The 25,321-nt window shown below is 41.8% G+C and overlaps 1 protein-coding gene across 3 annotated transcripts in view; it reads right to left on the reverse strand.

Moving 5' to 3' along the window:
• Nucleotides 1–25,168, reverse strand: part of LOC118394459 (polyamine-transporting ATPase 13A3-like) — a 39,847-nt gene extending 14,679 nt beyond the window's left edge. For all 3 annotated transcript variants that reach the window (XM_035787661.2, XM_035787659.2, XM_052463425.1), the window contains exons 1-24: nt 24,870–25,168; nt 15,802–15,878; nt 15,207–15,383; nt 13,765–13,944; nt 13,444–13,514; nt 13,194–13,277; nt 12,653–12,722; nt 11,971–12,105; nt 11,463–11,535; nt 10,823–10,954; nt 10,410–10,577; nt 9,668–9,825; nt 9,076–9,264; nt 8,371–8,432; nt 7,482–7,632; nt 4,807–4,929; nt 4,683–4,700; nt 4,389–4,542; nt 4,028–4,148; nt 3,693–3,817; nt 3,187–3,353; nt 2,777–2,917; nt 330–409; nt 92–134 (exon numbers count right to left, since the gene is read on the reverse strand). In XM_035787661.2, coding sequence (XP_035643554.1) covers nt 92–134; nt 330–409; nt 2,777–2,917; nt 3,187–3,353; nt 3,693–3,817; nt 4,028–4,148; nt 4,389–4,542; nt 4,683–4,700; nt 4,807–4,929; nt 7,482–7,632; nt 8,371–8,432; nt 9,076–9,264; nt 9,668–9,825; nt 10,410–10,577; nt 10,823–10,954; nt 11,463–11,535; nt 11,971–12,105; nt 12,653–12,722; nt 13,194–13,277; nt 13,444–13,514; nt 13,765–13,944; nt 15,207–15,383; nt 15,802–15,852 — 2,673 coding nt within the window. In that variant the 5' untranslated portion in view covers nt 15,853–15,878; nt 24,870–25,168. The remainder of the gene's footprint in view (nt 1–91; nt 135–329; nt 410–2,776; nt 2,918–3,186; nt 3,354–3,692; nt 3,818–4,027; nt 4,149–4,388; nt 4,543–4,682; nt 4,701–4,806; nt 4,930–7,481; nt 7,633–8,370; nt 8,433–9,075; nt 9,265–9,667; nt 9,826–10,409; nt 10,578–10,822; nt 10,955–11,462; nt 11,536–11,970; nt 12,106–12,652; nt 12,723–13,193; nt 13,278–13,443; nt 13,515–13,764; nt 13,945–15,206; nt 15,384–15,801; nt 15,879–24,869) is intronic.
• Between the last annotated feature and the right edge of the window lie 153 nt (nt 25,169–25,321).

Raw genomic sequence — 25,321 nt, forward strand, 5'->3', positions numbered from 1 at the left:
GTAAAACATGCTTTTAAATTATGAGATGAAAAACACTGAGTACATCTCTTCAGAACTGTAGTACACATAAAAATGACAACCCCATACTTACGCCACAGTCATTGGCACCATCACCACACATCCCTACAGTATAGCTGCAAAGAGCAAAAAAATAAGAGGCAATTAAAGCCAAGTGGTCAACATATTATTTCGCTGGATGACAGAAATGTAGCATAATGTAGTTTCCCAGTAAGCACAAGACGTGATTCCAAAAGGACGTATTTTCATCCAAAAATAACTATTTTGAAAGCCTTGTGCTTGTAGGGGTTAGTGCTGAAGAGGAGACTCACTCCACACTCTGTAGGACCTCTACCAGCTGAGTCTTCTGGTCAGGAGCCATGCGGGCGAAAATTGTGGCATGCAGTGCCAGCTACAGCACCACCCAGTGGACAGACAGAGCATAACACTAGCATCAAATAACGTGGTATTAGTGTGACTAAAGCTGCGTTTACACATGCAGCCCAATTCTGATCTTTTGCCCAATTAATGACAAAAGAGTTGTTCTGATTGGTCAAAAGACCAATGAGTGGAAAAATATCTGAATTCGGCTGCCTGTGTAAACAGAGCCATGATGTCCATAATTTTTTTTATTTAACCAGGTAGGCTAGTTGAGAACAAGTTCTCATTTGCAACTGCGACCTGGCCAAGATAAAGCATAGCAATTCGACACATACAACAACACAGAGTTACACATGGAATAAACAAAACATACAGTCAATAATACAGTAGAACAAACAAAACAAAACGTCTATTTACAGTGAATGCAAATGAGGTAAGTTAAAACCTGTTGAAACTAGGGGGCACGTTTTTTTTTTTTTTTTTTTAAATAACGTTCCCAAAGTAAACTGCCTATTTCTCAGGACCAGATGCTAGAATATGCATATAATTGACAGCTTAGGATAGAAAACACTCTAAAGTTTCCAAAACGATAAAAATATTGTCTGTGAAAATAACAGAACTGATATTGCAGGCGAAATCCTGAGAAAAATCCAATCAGGAAGTGACCCTTATTTTGAAACCCCTGTCTTTCTATGCATCCCTATTGCCCATTGAAAGGGATATCAACCAGATTCCTTTTTCTACGTCTTCCCTACAGCCTTTAGACATAGTTTCACGCCTTTATGTTGAAGAATGAGCATAAACGAACACATTGCGTAAGTGGCCAGCTGATGGCTCTGAGTGATTCTTGCGTAAAAGAGAGAGGTAGCCATTTTTCCTCCCGGTCCTACTGAAAAGCCAACTGTCCCGGTTGATATATTATCGAATAGATATTTGAAAAACACCTTGAGGATTGATTATAAAAAATGTTTGCCATGTTTCTGTCGATATTATGGATATAATTAGGATTTTTTTTCGGCGTTGTCGTGACCGCTATTTCCGGTGGATTTCTGAACATAACGTGACAAACAAACGGAGGTATTTTGGGTATAAAAATAATCTTTATGGAACAAAAGGAACATTTGCTGTCTAACTGGGAGTCTCGTCAGTGAAAACATCTGAAGATCATCAAAGGTAAATTATTAATTTGATTGCTTTTCTGATTTTTGTGACCAAGCTTCCTGCTGCTAGCTGGACATAATGCTATGCTAGGCTATTGATAAACTTACACAAACGCTTGTCTTGCTATCGCTGTAAAGCATAATTTCAAAATCTGAGACAACAGGGTGATTAACAAAAGGCTGTGTTTCGCTATATTTCACTTGTGATTTCATGAATATGAATATTTTCTAGTAAGATTATTTGACCGTTGCGCTATGCTAATTAGTGTAGTTGCTGACAATTCTCCCGGATCCGGGATGGGTAGTTCCAAGAGGTTTTAAGGCAATAAATAGGCAATGGTAAAGTAATTACAATATAGCAATTAAACACTGGAATGGTAGATGTGGAGAAGATGAATGTGCAAGTAGAGATACTGGGGTGCAAAGGAGCAAGATAAATAAATAAATAAATACAGTATGGGGATGAGGTAGGTAGATAGATAGGCTGTTTACAGATGGGTTATGTACAGGTGCAGTGATCTGTGAGCTGCTCTGACAGCTGGTGCTTAAAGCTAGTGAGGGAAATGTGAGTCTCCAGCTTCAGAGATTTTTGCAGTTCGTTCCAGTCATTGGCAGCAGAGAACTGGAAGGAAAGGTGGCCGAAGGAGGAATTGGCTTTACAAGTGGGTGCTGCTATGGTGACCAGTGAGCTGAGATAAGGCGGGGCTTTACCTAGCAGAGACTTGTAGATAACCTGTAGCCAGTGGAGCGTACAGGTCACAATGGTGGGTAGTGTATGGGGCTTTGGTGACAAAGTTTGTTGAGTAGAGTGTTGGAGACTATTTTATAGATGACATCACTGAAGTCGAGGATCGGTAGGATGGTCAGTTTTACTAGGATATGTTTGGCAGCATGAGTGAAGGATGCTTTGTTGCGATATAGGAAGCCGATTCTAGATTTAATTTTGAATTGGAGATGCTTAATGTGAGTCTAACCAGACACCCAGGTATTTGTAGTTGTCCACGTATTCTAAGTCAGAGCCGTCCAGAGTAGTGATGCTGGACGGGCGAGCAGGTGCGGGCAGGGAACGATTGAATAGCATGCATTTAGTTTTAATAAGGGTTTACCATCTAGGTATTACAAACCCAGCTCAGTTAAGGAAGGCACTGAACACTAGAATGTAGCAATTTAGTACGTCTTTCATCGTACAGTCATTTAATTTCTATTGTCCAAACAGAGTGATGGAGTTTGGCACTGACCTTTTGGACTAGGTCAGGGAAGTGTTCGGTGATGACAGCAAAGGATCTGCCACTCATGGCAAAGTGGTAGCCCTGCTCCTGCTGCTTGTGCTGCTCACCATAAGCCTCATGGCCCACATCGTCAAGGCTGATTTCCACTGACTGGGGAACAATAGAGAAAAGGGCGACATGAACGGCCATGATGGATCATCAGTTGCAACAACATCAATGAGGAAAAGAGAAACTGTGTCCTTAGGCTACAGGACATGTAATATACTGAATATACACATACTGCATTATTCATCCAGGGAGTACTTTTTAAGCAAGTCTCACTTTGTTTCCAAGTGAGACTTTTTTAATAGACTCATATCCTGTCTTTATAGAATAGTTTAATATCAATCCACGTCTTTTAATTACGTTTTTCCCCTCACCTCAACACGGTTGTCTTTGCTGGTGGCGTGGTTCTCTGTGTAGTGCCAATTGATCGTAGCAGGCTGGGTGTCTTTGGGAGGTGTGGCGTCTGCTACGATGACCCTCTCATGAGGGGTTATCATCCCACAGTCTCTGGCTACTGATATAGCGGTTAGCATATTATCGCCTACAGTCAGACAGTGAGAGATGACAACAAGATGCAAAACAAGTTAAATGACTAACATGTAAAATATAAGACGCTCAACATTTTCATTGTTATCAGTGTAGGGGTGGCAGCTAGTCGTAGTTAGTTTAGTCATTCCAAATGACATAACAGCAGTTTATATGGCTTTGCAGTACTGATGGTTGCTTCAGTGTAAAGTGCTGGTGGGACTATGGTAGTAAATATTGGTAAGATTGGTACATGCTACAGTACAAAACGGCACTAGCAAACCTAAACAATCTCCCAGAATACTGACAACATTTTGTATTGTAGATGAAGACTGTATATGATTGGCTTATTCACCTGTAACCATCACAGTGCGGATGTTTGCACGTCGCAGGTCTTTTAAAACCCCAGAAGTCTCTTCCTTTAGCTTGTTTTGCATGATTATGAGCCCAAGGAACTCCATATTGGTCTCTATGAGATCTCTGACAGGTATAGAAAACAGATCAATCAATTAAAGAATAAGAATTTATCCCACATAATAAAGCAAGTATTTAAAAAAGTTATACTATTTGTGAAAGGGGGAAGTTCACAAATTCACATATTCAAATGTCTTGAATCTTCTAACAAGAAATAAGTCAGTTCTCACTCCTGTGATTCTATTCAACACATTGCATTAAGCACATTGGTACTACCTGTTGAGGTTCTGGACCTTGTGCCAGGAGAGTTTGGCCTCCAGCTGGCGATGGGCCAAGGCTATGACTCTGAACCCCTGCCTGGTGTAAAACTCCAAGGTCTCTGTGAAGCTCTCTGGTACTAGAGTAAGAGAAAATAATAATTAATTGGGTTATAGTCTATTAACCTGCAAGCATGTTCATGTAAATGCGTAAGCCTGTCTTGACAGTGCACATACAGACGGGGTACTGGAATAGAAGTACATGTTCATGTAAATGCGTAAGCCTGTCTTGACAGTGCACATACAGGCGGGGTACTGGAATAGAAGTACATGTTCTGGCAAACTGCTGCCTGGTAAGACTGAATAAAGGTCTAACTAACTTGTGTCCTCTGCGCAGAGGCTGGCCACAACCTCTGGCGCCCCCTTGAGGTAGGCGTCCATGCGCTTCTCCCCCAGCTTCCGGACCACCACACTCATCCTCTGTAGAGCCGACGAGAAAGGAAACTGGCGGACGATCCCAATCTCATAGGACAACTGAGAGACCGACGGCACAAGATCAAACAAAATCCCTTCAACCGTTCAACTTTTCCCATTCATAAACAAATCCATTCACATACAAATCAATATTCAAGGAAGAAAAGAAAGATGCACTTGAAAAAGCACTCACTACTTACCGTCAGCTCAGACAGCTCCTAAAAACACAAAGGAGAAAAGAAGGTTTAAAGAATATAGTTAAGGTATATCTAACAGATATTGAGATGTAATAAGGTAGGAGAGAGCATACTATGGATACTGTACCATGTTCTGTGCTAGATTGACTTCCTGGTTGACCTCTGGGAGCACCTGTTTGGGTGGCCGCACCACGGTGGGCATTATGGGATTGTGGAGGGCTGTTTCTTCCTCTGTTGGCTCCTCTAGAATCTGAACATGACAAACATTGGTGTTAAACAACATTAGTGACCCATTTGAAACCTGGCAGCCCCTTCTGACAGGCTAAACATGATTTAGACAGGTAACCCGGGGGCCAGTCTGCCATCTTGCCAAGGCAACGATGTAACATTGCTGAATGTAGAAACAGTCTGGCACCAGTGGTAGGGATTTTGTGCTTATGTTAGCATGTCGGGGTGGCAGATAGCCGAGTGGTTAGAGCGTTGGACTAGTAACCGGAAGGTTTCAAGATCAAAATCTGTCGTTCTGCCCCTTCTTAACTGACTTAAATAAAGGAATATATATATATATTTTTATTTTATTTTAAATGTAGCATCTTCCAGCTATTCTGTTACCATAGCTCTGTTACCATAGCTCTGTTACCATAGCTCTAACAGAAAGAATCCCACTGCTGTCACTATCTGTCAAAATATTTTGTGTTGTTGTCATGACATACAAAGATATGAAGAATGTGTCAGAGCATGTTTCTGTCAGCAACAGTACATATACAAGTTGGAACATTTCCTGTGTAATACCAGTATGTGTAACACATTACTACAGTATTATTACAGAAATGCAGTTAGTGTGTAGCATTGTTAGCATAACTACACTGAACAAGTGTACAAGAGATTATCATTCCAATATTGTCCTGGAGCCTCTTTCTCCATAACTCTTCATTGGAATCCCCATTGACTTGGCTATCTACAAACTACACTGAATAACAATATAAAACACAACATGCAACAACTTCAACGATTTTACTGAGTTACAGTTCATATAAAGAAATCGGTCAATTGAAATAAATTCAATAGGGCCGAATCTATGGATTTCACATGACTGGGAATTCAGATATGCATCCGTTGGTCACAGTTACTTTAAAAAAAAGGTAGGGGCGTGGATCAGAAAACCAGTTGGTATCTGGTGTGACCACCATTTGCCTAATGCAGTGTGACACATCTCCTTCACATAGAGATGATCAGGCTGTTGATTGTGGCCTGTGGAATGTTGTCCCACTCCTCTTCAATGGCTGTGCAAAGTTGCTGGATATTGGTGGGAACTGGAACACGCTGTCGTACACGTCGACCCAGAGCATCCCAAACAAGCTCAATGGGTGACATGTCTGGTGAGTATGCACACCATGGGAGAACTGGGATATTTTCACTTCCAGGAATTGTGTACAGATCCTTGTGACATGGGGCTGTGCATTATCATGCTGAAACATGAGGGGATGGTGGCGGATGAATGGCGTGACAATGGGCCTCAGGATCTCGTCACAGTATCTCTGTGCATTCAAATTGCCACCAATAAAATACCATAACCCCACTGCCACAATGGGGTGCTCTGTTCACAACGTTGACATCAGAAAACTGCCCGCCCACACGATGCCATACACGCTGTCTGCCATCTACCCAGTACAGTTAAAACCAGGATTCATCCATGAAAAGCACACTTCTCCAGAGTGTCAGTGGCCATCGAAGGTGAGCATTTGCCCACTGAAGTTGGTTACGACGCAATCAGATCAAGACCCTGTTGAGGACGACGAGCACACAGATAAGCTTCCCTGAGACAGTTTCTGACAGTTTGTGCAGAAATCCTTAGAATGTGCAAAACCACAGTTTCATCACCTGTCCGGATGCCTGGTCTCAGACTATGTTACAGGTAAAGAAGCTGGGTGTGGAGGTCCTGGGCTGGCGTGGTTAAACGTGGTCTGGGGTTGAGAGGGCGGTTGGACGTACTGCCAAATTCTCTAAAACGACGTTGGAGGCGGCTTATGGTAGAGAAATTAACATTCAATTATCTGGCAAGAGGTCTGGTGGATATTCCTGCAGTCAGCATGCCAATTGCACACTCCCTAAAAACTTGAGACATTAGTGGCATTGTGTGGGACAAAACTGCACATTTAGAATGGCCTTTTATTGCCTCCAACACGAGGTGCACCTGTGTAATGATCATGCTGTTTAATGAGCTTCTTGAAATTGTACGTATACTTCCGCTCCCCCTCTCTGGCGCGCGTTGTCACCAGTTTACTTATTATCACGCACACCTGCAACCATAGTTACACACCCCTGTGCCTCTGGACTCCTCACCTGGAATCCATCACTTCTATGATAACCTCCCCTATATCCGTCACTCCCTTTGGTTCATTCCCCAGGCAGTATTAGTTTTGTTTCTCATGTTCAGACGCTACTCTTGTTTTGTATTGTTCCATGTTTTTTGTATTATTAAATTCACCCCCTGTACTTGCTTCCTGACTCCCAGTGTCTGCATTACATCACATCTGTCAGGTGGATGGATTATCTTGGCAAAGGAGAAATGCTCACGAACAGGGATGTAAACTAATTTGTGCACAACATTTGAGAGAAATAAGCTTTTTGTGCATATGGAACATTTCTGGGATCTTTTATTTCAGCTCATGAATCATGGGACCAACACTTTACATGTTGTGTTTATAATTTTCTTCAGTATATAACAGAAACTACTGTAGGTTACAATATCCACACAGGAACAGAGACAGCGTTGGAAAAAAAACATTGCGACAGACTGACCCAGCCTGTAGCGTTGAACATCTTGAGGTCCATTGGGTCTCCGGAGAGTTCTCCCTCTAGCTTGGTCAGAGAGTGGCAGGTGGCCATGCAAGACACAAACGAGGACCTGACTAGTGTCTCATTGGCTGGGTCATCCTCTGGGGGAGAGAAACTGAGGGAAAGAAGTAGATTGAAAGCTGATCTAAGACCAATTTTGTGATTTCCACCCATAGGGGGTTGCAGCTCAGTAAACGCGTGTAAATTGTGGGTTTCTGATTGAATAGCTTTAAAAAGGTAACTACAACATTATGTAAATGTGTACCTATCCCTTTAAAAGGACAATCTGCAGTTTGCTACATCAATTTTTGGCCCTACAAATTAATATGTACCCATTGATTGTTGAGGAATTTAAATTAAAAATACAACATGAGCTTAGTTCAACTGCTGTACCCCATCAGAACCCAACATATAAGCTTGTTTAACTCCAATGTTTATAAAACAAAGTAAATGTAAATAAAACTGTATAGCCTCAAAACATGGTTAGAACTATCATGTTTGATATCATGGATGGTCAGTCTGCATCCATATCTCTGTCTATGAATTTGAAATTGGTTACATTTCTCCATCCCCATCCCTCAGCTTTTTACCAAAACAGTGGTAGGCTTTGTTATTGTTTCAACTGCTGATTGCCCCTTTAACCTAGTGGGGGTTTCACGAGGGGACTAGTGGGGTCACAGAGAAAGGACTGGGGGAAACAAAGGAGCTGTGGAATTCATCCACCGACTTCCCCATAACAATGGAGGGGTCAGAGACAGTAGATAACTGATACATGGTAGAAGAGAACATCTCTCCTTAGCCATGGTAGCCATGATGAGAAACATGGACACCCTCATATCCCTCTCATTCTCACCTGCCATTTTCAACTCTCTGGATCCCCCAAAGGTCCAAACCATCTTCAGTGAGAGTACCAGTCTGTGTGAGGAGCAGGACAATTACACAGAAATATACTGTAGCTTCATTCTACAACTGTCTGCATTTCCTACCTGTGTGCTAGCTAAAGATTTCTGAATACTTTATTTTAAAATCACAGAAGCATAGTTTTACAAAAACATACTACTAGATAGAGCAATATGTTTCACTAGTGATTGTAACAGCCTGATACTTGCTTGGCATGAAGTTTGATAGTTTGTGTTTACGTGGCATAGTGGGTACCTTGTCGAAGCAGACAAGGCATAGTGGGTACCTTGTCGAAGCAGACGAGGCATAGTGGGTACCTTGTCGAAGCAGACAAGGCATAGTGGGTACCTTGTCGAAGCAGACAAGGCATAGTGGGTACCTTGTCGAAGCAGACAAGGCATAGTGGGTACCTTGTCGGAGCAGACAAGGCATAGTGGGTACCTTGTCGAAGCAGACAAGGCATAGTGGGTACCTTGTCGAAGCAGACAAGGCATAGTGGGTACCTTGTCGAAGCAGACAAGGCATAGTGGGTACCTTGTCGAAGCAGACAAGGCATAGTGGGTACCTTGTCGGAGCAGACAAGGCATAGTGGGTACCTTGTCGAAGCAGACAAGGCATAGTGGGTACCTTGTCGAAGCAGACAAGGCATAGTGGGTACCTTGTCGAAGCAGACGAGGTTGAGTTGGCCACAGATGTTGATCCTCTGGGGGCTGATGCAGAAGATACCCACACGTTTCAGCCGGCGCTGGGCATAGACGATGCCAGCTGTCATGGCTGCAGGCAGCGCCGGGGGCACCGTGATGGTGATAATGTCCAGAGATTCAACCACTATGGTTTTGGCTGGAACCTGTTCAAAGAGAAGAGAATAACCTTCTAATAAGTTTGGCTGGAACCTGGACATGGAAAATACTCAATGAAATGCACAAACTGCAGACATAGGGAAGCAACACTATTCCTGGACTTAACTGTCTCCATACTGATATTTTTCTATTTTACTATGAGACGGTCATATTCTTCCAAAAAAGAGAATTGGTTGGGAATGGGCCATGCATGTTTAAATAATGGTCAATTCATACATTGTCAGAGGACTATTTTCACTCATTTAATACTAAGCCAAAAACACAGGATGGATACTACACATTGATTGTGGAGAGTGTAGGTGTAATGCTCTTTGAGTACTAGCGAAAAAAGCACTACACAAATGCTATCTGTTTTCAATGCCTGAACAGACAAACTGCAAAGTGCAGTACCTGGTTTATGATGCTGAGGACGATGGTGTAGATGAAGCCAATGCCGGCCACTCCCACCAGACAGAGCAGGAAGAGATAGGCATCTCTGTACAGCTTGAAGTCAGTGGGCTTGGGATACAGGATGGAGCGCACCAGCTGGCCCTTCTCTGTGCTGAAACCTGACAAGACAACAAATATTGGAAATAACCTAAATATCATTTGAATTGATGAGCTGCAGAGTGCCATATTAACCCTTTAATCTCACATCCCAGTGGAAGCTGGGAGCCCATCCTCACCATGTCTCTCTCCACTGTTGTATTCAGGGAAGGTTGGTTTAAAACTGAATGCACACAAACACTTTGAGCTAGACCTATAACAACTTTACAGCCCTGTATAGGTCAGTTAACCCAGAGTCTGAGGCCCATGCACTAATACACATATGCTATATTTAAGCAATAAGGTATGTGGGGTGTGGTATATGGCCAATATACCACAACTAGGGGCTGTTCTTATTGGCCATATACCACAAACCCCAGAGGTGCCTTATTGCTATTATAAACTGGTTACCAATGTAATTGGAGCAGTAATTTTTTGTTGTTGTCATACCTGTGGTAAACGGTCTGATATACCACGGCTGTCAACCAATCAGTATTCAGGGCTCGAACCACTCAGTTTATAATAGGTAATAAATGTGTATTAGGTGTATTAAGGTCAATGAAAAACAGCTCTATAACAGAAGACTGGAAACAATAAGTGGTCTCACCAGTCCTGACCACCACGGCCTTGACCAGTTCCCCGGTGTAGAAGCGGGTCTGAATGATGTGAGTGCCACAGAACAGCGTGTGTCTCTTGTGTTCCTCTATGCTATAGACGCCAGCCCCATCTTCTCCTGAGCTGGGTAGGCTGGTCTTGGTGACAGGCACACTCTCACCTGCAGAGGACCAATAGAAAGATATTATAGGTGAACATAACCTGATTACACTACAATGGAACGATAGTAGCTTTTATTATGCCATATGTTTTCCAGACCCAGATTAAAGCTCGCCCTGAACCTGAAAAGCACTTTCAAATTAGTTTTCCCATTGAGCATGTTTTTTAGTCCAGGACAAGGCTTCATCTGGGTCCGGGAAACTGGCCCACAGTGTTCAAATTAAAGGATGAACATTTTATAGTCACCTGTCAGCATGCTCTCGTTGACGATGCAGTTTCCATGAACCAGCACGGCGTCACAGGGCATGATCATTCCATTGGACGGGATGACGATGACATCACCGGGGACCAGCTCTGTGGACATGGCCTCCTTGACATCTGTTTTCAACACAACACCACAGTGGTATACTACAAAGCAGGAGCCAGCTAACTGTGATTAACAACCAGAAATAACTATGGATTTTCTGTTTCATTAAGAAAGCTAAACTAAATTTTTTAAAAGTTATATAATAATATTTAGGCAAGTTAGCTGGCTAACTCCTTGTTCCGGTTTGTAGTATACCCCTCTGGTCAGATGACGAACCCATAACAAGCAGCATAGTCCATAAGGAGGACTTGTTTTTCCTTCACAATCAACAAAAAATGTAAATAAATAAATAAAAAGATGTAATAAAAGATGTAGGATGAAATTATACCCATTATCAAATCATCATCAAGTACACATTGTCAACCATTATCAAATACACATTATCAATGTAATACTTTAAAAGTGTAACCGAAACAATGGAAAGGAGGAAGGCACTAATAAAATGCAATAATAGATGAATAATAATGAATACACTACATTAATCTCTATAGAGCCAGTCTTAGCAGGCCTGTTACATACCTAGAGTCCCTCTGCACACTGAGACACGTACAATACTGTGTGTCGCCACCATGTCATGCAGCATGATGTATTGCTGTAAGCAGAGAAAAAGGGAATCCATTAAAAGAAACATAAGCTAAACAACACAGAAGTAATCTATTAAAAACAACAACAAAAATATGTTTTAAGTGAGAATTGGTTTGTACCCGAAAAAAGAAAATTCACGAGCACCACAATGCCTTTTCGACCCATTCTCTACCAAGGTTTTCCAGCACACAGCTTTGACCTACTACAGTAGCTATGTTGCTATTATACTTCAAACTATGTGTAGGCAGGTTGCTTAGGATTCAACCCTTCTCCTATATGATGGTAGGGAGATTTGAAGTTAACGCCCCCCCACACACAATAATAACTATTCTGTCATTGCCAAGGAACGAGTAACATTTAACTTCGATAACTCTGATTGAGAGGCAACATGGCTGCCACTTCCGCTACATGAGGAAGTGCTTAGTCTAGGACGACCACCCACCTTTTTGACGGTGTACAGCGAGGTAGCGATGGATATGACAGACATGAAGACTATGGCAGCGGCGTAGTAGTAATACTGTTCTATGCTCCACAGAATCACGCTGAAGAGCTGGAATATGTAGAACGGATTCAGGACCTGAGGATGAAATAATTAATATGGGGGAAAAAATGGGAAATTATTGAGCTAGTTTCATCCTATGCAACTTTATTGTCAAATTTATGATTGTTTTTATTGTCAATTTATCCCATTATCATTTTAGATAATGGATTGTTATTATCAGATGAGTCATTGGAAAATAAGCAGCGTTTACTCTAAGGCAGTGGTTCCCAACTCCGGTCCTTGGGTATCCCAAACAGTACATCTTTTGATTGTAGCCCCGGACAAGCACACCTGATTCAACTTGTCAACTAATCATCAGGCCCTCAATGAGTTGACTCAGGTACGTTTGTCTGGGGGCTACAACACGACTATGTGTGCTGTCGGGTGTACTCGAGGACTTGAGTTGGGAACCACTGCTCTAAGGTGCAGTAGTTATTCCTCGCCATGTGACCTGACCCGTAAAAACTCTGGGGCCTAGTTGACGACTATAAATAGGCTCCAGGGTTTTTCCAGGTCAGCTGCTCAAGACAAACTCCAGGTCATACTCGTTGTTGTGTGAGAGAAGATGTATCCAGTAACCTACCTCTTTTATGAGTAGCTTGAACACAGATGGCACCTTAACTGCTATCTCATTCACTTCAAAGAACAGTCTCCTGTTGAAACCGGATTGAAAACCATTAGCATTTTTGCCAGCTTTCTCACACGCCAAAGGGCCAAAGTGTTCAAACACCGGTATGCACTGGATGCTTGTGCGGACTAGCCAGTCTTAGCTGTACATTCAGAGATAAATTCCAACATTCAAAAGAGCCGTTGGGCCAAATGAGATTCAAGAACCGGTGGTGTGTGCAATAGTGCCTGTAGGAACAGGGATGATTATGCCTATGTGCAAGGGAGAGGTGCAGAAAAGGAGGCTGGTGGGAGGAGCTATAGGAGGAAGGGGCTCATTGTAATGGCTGGAATGGAATAAATGGAAAGGTATCAAACATATGGAAACCACGTTTGACTCCGTTCCTTTCATGCCATTTTGGCCATTACAATGAGCCCCTTCCTCCTATAGCTCCTCCCACTGGCCTCTTCTTATGTACTGTGTATGGAAGTAGAGGGTTGTGGGTAATGTAGGCTACCTGTAGTCCTGAAGTAGTTTGCTGAGACCAGAGCTGTGGTCAGTGTGGATGCTGGAACAAGTCACCCTGACATCCTCCAAACCTCTAGAAGAGCAGCACACACAGTCACCTCCATGGTAATACTGTATACTTACCACCTTTCATATAAGGATGATAGAGAATGTCCATGTTTTAAAAGTAGCTGGACAATTACACATGTATGGGGGTTACTGAAGTCTTATGTAATGTGATTTTGCAATAGGGCTCTTACTTAAACACTTCAAAATTCTGAAGCAGATCATTCCAGTAGTATTTTGTGCTGTGGTGGGTGAAGTAGCAAACCTGATAGAAAGAGAGATGTAGTCAGAACACCAAGCAATATTCAGAAATCAACTGAGAGGGGCTTTGGATCTGTATCCATCACTTCATGCATCTCAATAATCTTGGATACCTTCCTTCCCTCGTGTCCTTTCCTCCAGGACCACAGATCTGTACATTTCACCCATCACTTGTCTTGAAGGAAAGGACATGAAGGGAGAGAGCCATTCAAGACAACTGGGACACTGTTTGTTAACGAATATCAGAGCCTTACCTGAACTGGCTGGATATGGATGTATTTTCCCTGAAGTTCATCTTGGAGGGCACTGAAGGAGTGTATACTGTCCCCATTAGGTATGTGCAGAGGGCTTAGGAGATCGACACCGTCAAAGGGTCTCTTTCCAGGGGCTAGCATCACATGTACCTTGGCCCGGAACCATCTCCTAAACTCGTCCTGTTAGAATTTAACCAATGTCAAGTCATCCAGTTAACATTGTCCCCGGGATAAATTGCGCACAGCACATGGACTTCGAGCTTGGGGAGGATGTGAATACTATCCATTTGATGCTGTAAGACAGTGATATTAGTGATTAAGCAGACTGACTCTTCAGTAGAGAATTGGTTATTGTAAATTACAATTTGTAATGTAGTCTCAAGCCAATGTTATCTTTAGCTTTAATATTGCGGATAGATTTTAGCTTCCATCAATGTAATTGTCTGCATCATTTCCAATCTCCCATATATTTTTGGGGTATATATATATATATATACACACATATAAAAATATATACACACACACACAACAGTTTTCAGCTGTGCTATAATAATTGCAAAAGGGTTTTCTAATGATCAATTAGCCTTTTAAAATTATAAACCTGGGTTAGCTAACACAATGTGCCATTGGAACACAGGAGTGATGGTTGCTGATCATGGGCCACTGTACGCCTATGTAGATATTCCATAAAACATCAGCCATTTCCAGCTACAATAGTCATTTACAACATTTACAATGTCTACACTGTATTTCTGATCAATTTGATGTTATTTTAATGGACAAAAAAAAAGTGCTTTTCTTTCAAAAACAAGGATATTTCTAAGTGACCCCAAACTTTTGAAAGGTAGTGTACATACATACATACATACATACATAGACATATATTTTTTAAATATATTTTCTTTTATAATTTCCCACAAACCCTACCACTCCTCCCCTAATTGGAGTAAACTAGTGAACAATAACACTTAGGCTTCTGCTTCCAGCTTTATACGTACTATATAGTTTTTACAGACGCAATCTATTTGACAATAGTTATATGTTGTTTGTTTTTAGTTCTGGCCTTCCTCTATTTCTGATGTTCATCCAGTTGTATTTGCTATATCTTTTTAATTGTGCTACATTTCACATTTTTACAGACACAGTATGTTTTATATTAGTTATCTTGTCGTTATTAGTCCCACCCTTCAGCTCCATTCAATCCCTCTCATCTATCTCTTAATACCATCCACATTGGATTTCTATTTATTTTTTTATATATTTTTCATCTGTGCTGTGATGTTTCACAAAAGTTATGAACCTTTCTATTCGCATAGTTTCTACAGATTGTAAATTAAAGATAAACATTTTTGCTAAAAGTTGTATTATATTATGGATCGATTGACTAGGACTTTTCAAATCACCCAATGAAAGGTTATCTTTGATGAGTAAGATTAGTGTACCGTGGATCTTAGCAGCAGTGTCTGGGACTCCCTGATGAAGGGGGTCCGTGTGCAGGTCCCTCTCACTCCCCACTCAGGCAGCCAGTAGAGCACCAGAAACAGCAGCCCCCCGGTGCACACCGCCCCAACGGCCACCAGAACCATCTTCCAGGGGCACGGCCGGTAACCCCACACCTCCTACAGACACACAATGAGATTGTGGCACATGTTGGGTCAGAGAGGAAAATTTATCTGTAACACCTCTTGGATGGAAGCTCAGCTACTCTAGCCCCTATCCCAGGCACTTCTTAAAGGATCCGCCCCCTTTTTTCCAATGTTCACCTAAAATGACATACCCAAATCTAAGGAAGTATTAGATCAATATTAGCTAGCTATATCACGCCACCTGCTATGCTATGCTAGCGCAGCGGTAATCAGTATGGTATATATAAGGCTAAGCCTAGATGGCCTTTCACTATATATGCTTACACATAGTATCCAGTCATCTCTGATCTACATAAAGACCCTAGCTGGGCCAGGGGTAGGATCTTGGGTCTTGATGGAGTTATGGTTTTTGGACAGGCATGCATGATATGGTGTTTGTTCAGTCACTCACCATCTCGTCCTCCAGGCCCTGGTTGATGATCTTCACGTCTTTCTTCTCCATCCTGTCAGAAGTGTTTAAAGGTCCCACTGAAACAACAGGGAACATCTTACTCAGCATCTTGGAACTGTTTGTCATTGTAAATATTCCTGTTTGGGTAGCATGTTGGATTTTGTCTCGTTATGTTTGAATTTAAGCTGCGGTATTTGACTTGAAACGAAAGGATCCCTGTTCTACCATGGCCCAATCACCTTTGCCTGTGGCAGTTTAGGCCCGGAATGCTGTCAAGCCATTTTTGACAAATGCGTGGATTTAATGTGCTATACATTGCAAGATGGCGCCGAGAGATGGCAGCTTCCCTTCAAGTCCTTAGGAAACTGTGCAGTATTTTTTCAATGTATTATTTATTACATTGTTGGCCCTGAAAACCGTAAGTGTTATTAAATACAGCCGGGAAGAAATATTGGATATCAGAGACGTCAACTTACCAGCACAACCAGCACTACGACCAGGAATACGACTTTCCCAAAGCGGATCACACAGTATTTGAACTGATTCCAGAGGCCGACCCAAAACGTCAGAGGAGAGGGTGCCGGAGCGGTCTTCCAGTGAGGCTTTGGATGTGCGCACACCACCCACCGCTTCCGAGTATATTACTAGCTAATGTCCAGTCCCTGGTTAACAAGGTAGATGAAATTATGGCAAGAGTTGCTTTCCAAAGAGATATCTGGGATTGTAACATACTCTGTTTCACGGGTGACATGGCTAGCTGGGGACACACTGTCAGAGTCCGTATAGCCAACAGGATTTTCCATGCATTGTGCCGCCAGGAACAAACATCTCTCTGGTAAGAAGAAGGGCGGGGGTGTATTTTTCATAATTAACGACTCATGGTGTAATTGTAACAACATACAAGAACTCAAGTCCTTTTGTTCACCTGACCTAGAATTCCTCACAATCAAATGCCGACCGTATTATCTCCCAAGAGAACTCTCCTCGGTTATCCTCACAGCCATGTATATACCCCCCCGCAAGCGGATACCAAGACAGCCATCAAGGAACTTCACTGGACTTTATGCAAACTGGAAACCATATATTCTGAGGCTGCATTTATTGTAGCTGGGGATTTTAACAAAGCTAATCTGAGAACAAGGCTACCTAAATTCTATCAGCATATCAATTGCAGTACACGAGTGAGTAACGCACTCGACCACTGCTACTCTAACTTCAGCGATGCATACAAGGCCCTCCCCCGCCCTACTTTTGTCAAATCCCCTCCCCTAGGTAGAAACTAAAACAGGAAGCACCAGTGCTTAGGTCTATCCAACGCTGGTCTGACCAATCGGATCCCACGCTTCAAGATTGCTTCGATCACGTGGACTGGAATCTGTTCCGGGTAGCCTCAGACAATAACATTGACGTATACACTGACTCGGTGAGTGAGTTTATAAGGAAGTGTATAGTAGATGCTGTACCCACTGTGACTGTTAAAACCTTCCCTAACCAGAAACCGTGGATTGACGGCAACATTCGCGCAAAACTGAAATCACGTACCACCACATTTAATTATGGCAAGGTGATTGGAAACATGAACGAATACATACAGTGTAAAGTTATTCCCTCCTTAAGGCAACCAAACAAGCAAAGCATCAGTATAGAGACAAAGTAGAGTCGCAATTCAACAGCTCAAATATGAGACGTATGTGGCAGGGTCTACAGACAATCACGGATTACAAAAATAAAACCAGCCCCGTCGCGGACGTTGACGTCTTGCTCCCAGACAGATTAAACAAATGATTTGTGCGCTTTGAGGACAATAGTTCCACCGACACAGCCCGCTAACAAAGACTGAGGGCTCTCCTTCTCCGTGGCCGACGTGAATAAAACATTTAAACGTGTTAACCCTCGCAAGGCTGCCGGCCCAGACGTCATCCCTAGTCGCATCCTCAGAGCATGCGCAGACCAGCTGGCTGGTGTGTTTACGGACATATTCAATCAATCCCTATCCCAGTATGCTGTCCCTACCATTGTTCCTGCTCCCAAGAAAGCTAAATGACTAGGTTTGCAAAGTGGCGGAAACTTTACGATAAATTTCCTGAATTTTTCTGGAAATCTTCTATGGGAAATTAAGCCCTGGAATTTGTGGAAATTTGCTTAAATGAATCAAATAAGTTTGCTTATAACAGTGAACCTTTTTTGTGGGATACACAAGACAATTCTAGGTCTTGTGGCATATCTTGGTTAAACTATTCCCAATGCAATGGGATCGCAACCCTCTGCATGCACAGTGCATTATTCCATCACATGTGTAGTGTACTTTTCCATCACATGTACAGCTGATTCTCAAGATCTTGCACTCTAATGAGATGCTATTAAGCCCACACTACTACACTGTCTGAGCCAAGGACTACATTCTTTCTGGTAAGTTTTGATTACAATACTGGGTGGAGTGAATATTTTATGACATACATTATTTTTTTGTTAACGAGTAAATAGTAGCCTACAGCAAAGTGTGTTTAAATCATTTCTAACTTGTGGGTTTTAGCTTGCTTGAGCCTGCTAACTGAGGAGTGAGTGTTCATTCACATGTTTCCATACATGTTTCATTTTAAAACATTTATCTTACAAAGGAGTTGTTTTAATCTAATTGCTTAACTATTAATCTGTACATGGAATTGTATTTGTTTAAAAAAAACAAATTTTCTTCTAATCTTTACAGGAAAATGGCACGGGCACTATCTGATGTGTGGAGACATTTCACTGCAGCTAATGTAGAAGGAAAAGCTGTGTACATTTGCAAATACTGTTCCAAATCATATGTGAAAAATGCAACAAAGATGCAGAATCATCCGGTCAAGTGCATAAAGTGCTCACATCACACCCATTGTCTGCGCTGCTCATGAATTGAATCTGCACCTCAAGGACATCATGGCACTGAAAACAAAGGATACATTCTACAAGAGAGCCAAGGAAATGGTTAGGTATGTGAAGGGTCATCAAGTTATAGCAGCAATCTACCTCACCAAGCAAAGTGAGAAGAATAAGATCACCGCATTGAAGCTGCCCAGCAACACCCGTTGGGGTGGTGTTGTCATCATATTTGACAGTCTCCTGGAGGGGAAGGAGTCTCTTCAAGAACTGGCCATATCACAATCTGCCGATATGGACAGCCCCATCAAGTGGATCCTCCTGGATAATGTATTTTGGGAGAGAGTGGTAAGCAGCCTGAAACCTATAGCAGTAGCCATTGCATGGATTGAGGGAGACAATGTCATCCGGTTTGATGTTCAGACTCTGCTTGCAGATGTAAGAGAATAAATCCGTACTGCCCTGCCCACTTCACTGTTGCTCCAAGCAGAGGAAACTGCAGTTCTGAAATACATCAAAAAGCGTGAAGACTACAACTGCCTGAAGCTCATACATTACATTTACATAATTTACATTTAAGTCATTTAGCAGACGCTCTTATCCAGAGCGACTTACAAATTGGTGCATTCACCTTAAGACATCCAGTGGAACAGCCACTTTACAATAGTGCATCTAAATCTTTTAGGGGGGTGAGAAGGATTACTTATCCTATCCTAGGTATTCCTTAAAGAGGTGGGGTTTCAGGTGTCTCCGGAAGGTGGTGTACATATTGTACCCCAAGTATGCTGCGTACATATTGGACCCCAAGTATGCTGGCAAGAGCATCCTGTCTGGTGCCGAGATCAACAAGTCCTGTGGTGTCATCACTACCGTGTCTCACCACCTTGGCCTGGATGAGGGCAAGGTTCTTGGCAGTCTGGTGAAGTTCACTTCCAAGCAAGGGCATTGTGATGGAGATGTAATATGGCAGTCGGCCAACATATCTCATCAGCCACCTGGTGGAAGGGACTTTCTGGATCTGAGGCTCTTTCCCTTGTTGCCTCTATCATCCTCCAAATCCCACCAACATCAGTCGCGTCAGAGTGCAACTGGTCCTTGTTTGGGAACACACACATCAAAGCACGCGACAGGCTGACCAATACAAGGGTTGAAAAAGTGGTCGCCATTTGGGCAAATTTGAGGCTTTTTGAGCCTGACAACGAGCCATCCTCAACGAGGTTGGAAAGTGACAGGGAAGATGAGGCCTCAAAGTCTGATGTTTAAGAGGTGGACATTGAGGAGGTCCAGGGAGGAGACATGTAGGCCTGAGAGAGAGACAACCAAAACTTTAGTTTCTAGACTATAATTTTACAGATGCATGATGAAAACGTTTGAGAGATAATAATAATAATAATAATAATAATTTCATTTAGACTATAGTCATTTTACAGATGCATGATGAAAACGTTTCTGAGAGATGCGATGGATCATTCAATAATCCCTTTCTTTTGTTGGTCAGTGAAATTATCCCATGTGAAGAGTCAACTCATTTAATTGAACTTCAATTCGTAACAATTTTTTCCTTTTATTTCTGTTCAATCATTTGCAATTGTCTACTTATGATAAGGTAAAAGGTTTATGTTTCTGTCTCCTTATGATAAGGTAAAAGGTTTATGTTTCTGTCTACTTATGATAAGGTAAAAGGTTTATGTTTCTGTCTCCTTATGATAAGGTAAAAGGTTTATGTTTCTGTCTCCTTATGATAAGGTAAAAGGTTTATGTTTCTGTCTACTTATGATAAGGTAAAAGGTTTATGTTTCTGTCTCCTTATGATAAGGTAAAAGGTTTATGTTTCTGTCTCCTTATGATAAGGTAAAAGGTTTATGTTTCTGTCTCCTTATGATAAGGTAAAAGGTTTATGTTTCTGTCTACTTATGATAAGGTAAAAGGTTTATGTTTCTGTCTACTTATGATAAGGTAAAAGGTTTATGTTTCTGTCTCCATATTATATGGTAAATATATCCAATGCAAAAAACATCTACATGTAAATGGTATTAATATTAATTCCCATATATTTCCATTAATTCCCATACATTCCCATTAATTCCCACAGAAAGTTTCCACCTCTGAAGATACCCCAAAATCTGCAATCCTATAAATGACTATCGCCCCATAGCAATCACTTCTGTCATCATGAAGTGCTTTGAGAGACGAGTCAAGGATCATATCACCTCCACCCTACCTGTCACCCTAGACCTACTCCAATTTGCTTAACGCCCAAATCGGTCCACAGACGTTGCAATCGCCATCACACTGCCCACTGCCCTATCCCATCTGGACAACAGGAATACCCATGTAAGAATAGGTACAGCTCAGCATTCAACACCATAGTACCCTCCAAGCTCATCATTAAGCTCGAGACCCTGGGTCTCGACACCGCCCTGTGCAACTGGGTCCTGGACTTCCTGACGGGCCGCCCCGCAGGTGGTGAAGCCTGACAGGATGTTTTCAATTGTGCACCTGTAACAGTTAGTGAGGGTTTTTGGTGGCAAGCCCAATTTTTTTCAGCCTCATGAGGTTGAAGAGGCGCTCTTGCGCCTTCTTCACCACACTGTCTGTGTGCGTGGACCATTTCAGTTTGTCAGTGATACACCAAGGAACTTAAAACTTTCAACCTTCTCCACTGCTTTCGCGTCGATATGGATAGGGGGGTGCTCTCTTTGCTGTTTCCTGAAGTCCACAATCATCTTGTTTGTTTTGCCTACATTGAGTGAGAGGTTATTTTCCTGATTGAGTTGGAGGCGTGCATGGCCACGCAGTCATGGGTGAACAGGGAGTACAGGAGAGGGCTGAGAACGCTGATCCTCAACACTGGGGCCTCAGAAGGGTGCGTTCTCAGCCCTCTCCTGTACTCCCTGTTCACCCATGACTGCGTGGCCATGCACGCCTCCAACTCAATCGTCAAGTTTGCAGACGACACTACACTGGTAGGCATGATTACCAACAACGACAAGACAGCCTACAGGGAGGAGGTGAGGGCCCTCGGAGTGTGGTTTCAGGAAAATAACCTCTCACTCAATGTAGGCAAAACAAACAAGAGTTTCAGAAGAAAGATCTTTGTTTCTGGCCATTTTGAGCCCGTAACCGAACCCACAAATGCTGATGCTCCAGATACTCAACTAGTCTAAAGGCCAGTTTTTTATTGCTTCTTTAATCAGGACAAGTTTCCAGCTGTGCTAACATAATTGCAAAAGGGTTTTCTAACAATCAATTATCCTTAAAATGATAAACTTGGATTAGCAAACAACGTGCCATTGGAACACAGGAGTGATGTTTGCTGATAATGGGCCTCTGTACGTCTATGAAGATATTACATTACAAAAATCAGCTGTTTTCAGCTACAATAGTAATTTCAAACATTAACAATGTCTACAGTGTATTTCTGATCAATTTGATGTTATTTTAAAATGGACAAAAAATTAGCTTTTCTTTCAAAAACAAGGAAATGTCTAAGTGATCCCAAACTTTTGAACAGTAGTGTACATATATATTTATATTCCGGACTCTGACATTGCTCGTTGTGACATGTCTTCATTTCTTGTTCTTTCTTTTGTTTTGGATTATGTGTGTATTGTTATTGTATTGCTAGATATATTGCTGCATTGTTGGAGCTAGAAAGATGAGCATTTCACTGCACCTGCGATAACATCTGCAAAAAGCTGTACGCGACCAATAAACGTAGATTTTCATAAAGTTGTTGCAGCTTGTAGATTTTGCATTCCATCAAGAAGAGGTTTTAAGTTGACGCCCTCCTCCCTTAGACCAGAGGGAACATGGTTCATGTAGGCTGGAGAGAGGTAACACAGTCTTAACCAATCACGATAGCAACAACAAAATCATATAGTTGGTGTGAAGAGGACATGTAAAATGAGAGCACTTTTGGTGTAAACATTCTGACAGTGATAAGGGTGTTTTCCCTAGCTTCTTTACATTTAGTTGATGATTAGTCAGCTCTTCTTTACAGACGCCAACTACCAACAATAAAGGCAGGCTTTTGGCAGTGGAAGAAGCTTGAAAGAATGTAAACACACTACTTAAGTTATTTTCACCTTCGTCCTTACTAAAAGCTGGTGACCTTCGCCTAGAAGTGATATCCTCTTGTCTTGTTCAAGATCTGACTCTTCTGTTCAGTCATTTCATTTAGTCAACATTAAGCATTTCTACTTAAATAGTGGACCGTTCTGTATCAGCAGCATTTTTAACTATATTTTAAGGCTGGATGTGCTCAATGTCGGTCTATTTCAAACAGTAACACATCACAATACAGTAATAGCCTGTATGGCAGAGCTAAGGAGAAAATGACTCCAAATGTCTTTTAAATGGTGATCCGTGTGAATCCTGACTACATTTTTGTGTAATTTACGATCCACAGTCAGAACATTATCAAATACATTGTATAAAGCCCCTTTTACATCCATCATTGTCAGTCCAAGTGCTTTACAGATACCCAGCCTAAAACCCCATAGAGAGAGCAATACAGAAGCAGAAGCACACGGACAGGAAAAACTCCCTAGTTGGCAGGAACATACAGTAGGAAGAAACCTAAAGAGGAACCAGGCACCGAGGCGTGGTCAGCCCTCTAAGGGCTTTTCCGGGTAGAGATTTAATTCAAAGAAATGTTAAACATTTTATTTAACCTTTATTTAACTAGGCAAGTCACTTAAGAACAAAATTCTATTCACAATAACGGCCTACCCTGGCCAAACCCGGACAACACTGGGCCTCCCAATCACGTCCGGATGTGTTACATCCTGGATATGAACCAGGGACTGTAGTGACGCCTCTTGCACTGAGATGCTGTGCCTTAGACCGCTGAGTACATGTGGCCATTAAGGCCAGATTGCTTTTCAAGATGTTCAAACGTTCATAGATGACCAACAGGGATAGATAATAACCATAATGGCTATAGAGGGTGCAAACCTTTCACAAGAAGCCAGAAATCCCCTTGTGACAGGGGGAATGAAAACTTGTTGTGTGCAACAGGGAGTGGCAATTGAATGCAGGCTTCACAAAAAAATGAAACTGTTGAAACATTTCTAGCCTGTGAATCTATGGGTTACAGGGTTGATATTTTATGCTCGACCCACTCAGTTTTCCACCACAAAACACCAGTCCATTGCCAAAAAGAGTAGAACCAGTGTTTACTCTATGATTTCACTATTAGATGTTTCTTTTGAAAACAATATGTATATTTTTATTTATTTAACCTTTATTTAACTCAGTTAAGAACACATTCTTATTTCCAACGATGGCCTAGGAACAGTGGGTTAACTGCCTTGTTCAGGGGAAGAGGAAGGAATAGCTTCACCATATTAAAATGACAGTTCAGTTCACCTAACAGGGTTGACCTTAAAATGAGGGACAGACGTAAATGAACAACTAATCACATGAAATGAATAATAAATCTTCAGAAATTACTTTATCAGAGCAATAAAATAGCATGGGCTTTCCAATGATGGTGAACATGGAGACAGTTGGGGATTCAAATCTTCCTAGAAGTGACAGAGGGTTGGGGGAACAAGCCTTTATTCATATAAAAATATATTTTTTCTTGAATTATCCATGAGGTCTATAATAAAGGGCACTTCATTTAATATAACAGGCTTGGTGCACAAGTTGTACTTAAAATATCAAAGAGACGCAAAAGGCACTCTTTTCGTGGAACGACCCAGCAGTGATGGTGGTCTACTACGTTACAGTAGGAGATAATACCAACCATTTTAAATCTAGCTGTAACTTTCACTAGCTCTTGTACACACCAGTCACTGTTAGGGGCAAAATTGTTTACTTTTGTGGCTATTATTTAAAATAGTTTCAAGTAAAATAATAAACATTATCATCGTAATTTCTAGACAATTTGTCATCTATTTTAAAAACCCATTTCAATAGACGATTTGAAAGTCCACACATGGTAAATACTGAGTTTAGATAAATATTTACCATTAGGTTACTTCACTACTGGTATATCCCACAAGAAAAGTTAGAGCTTTCTGGATTCCTTGCACGACAGTTTGAGCGTAACGTTATCTGTTCAAACATTCCCCCATAGTACATGCTACAGTTGTAACGTTGTAACACGGCTGTATGACGTAAGACAACATGTTTTTATCTCGCTTGGGTCTTGTTATATGTTCGATATTTTTTATTTATTTATAAACATTTAAAATACTCACCAGAACCCTCTGGCCTCTTGCTATCAGAAATCACTCATATTGCGGGAAAAATACGGATTCAGAATTTCACCGCGCACAAATGTCTTCTACAGTTTATGTGGCCTGTAAAGTGTCCACAGAAAGGGCGCGTGTGCAATATTGACAATGTGCTGTGGTATATTCCATGCGCATACAGACCGTCCGAAACTGGTTCATTCACGACCATTGAGGAGGAAGTGAAAAACAGGATGTGAGGACACATTTTGCGTACGCCTATTTTCTCTCATTATCTTATTCTTTCCTATCGCCGTCAAACCCCCCTGGGATAGTTAAAACCAGACGGAAGAGGAAGCAAGAACTTACCATTTTTTCTGGTTCATATACAGTCAGTTGTCGCGTTCAAGACAACTGGGAACTCGGGAAAAAACGTGGTCCGATTGACACAAATCGTTTTGAACGGTCATCCAACTCGG

The sequence above is a fragment of the Oncorhynchus keta genome, chromosome 15, assembly GCF_023373465.1.
Source record: "Oncorhynchus keta strain PuntledgeMale-10-30-2019 chromosome 15, Oket_V2, whole genome shotgun sequence".
NCBI lineage: Eukaryota > Metazoa > Chordata > Actinopteri > Salmoniformes > Salmonidae > Oncorhynchus > Oncorhynchus keta.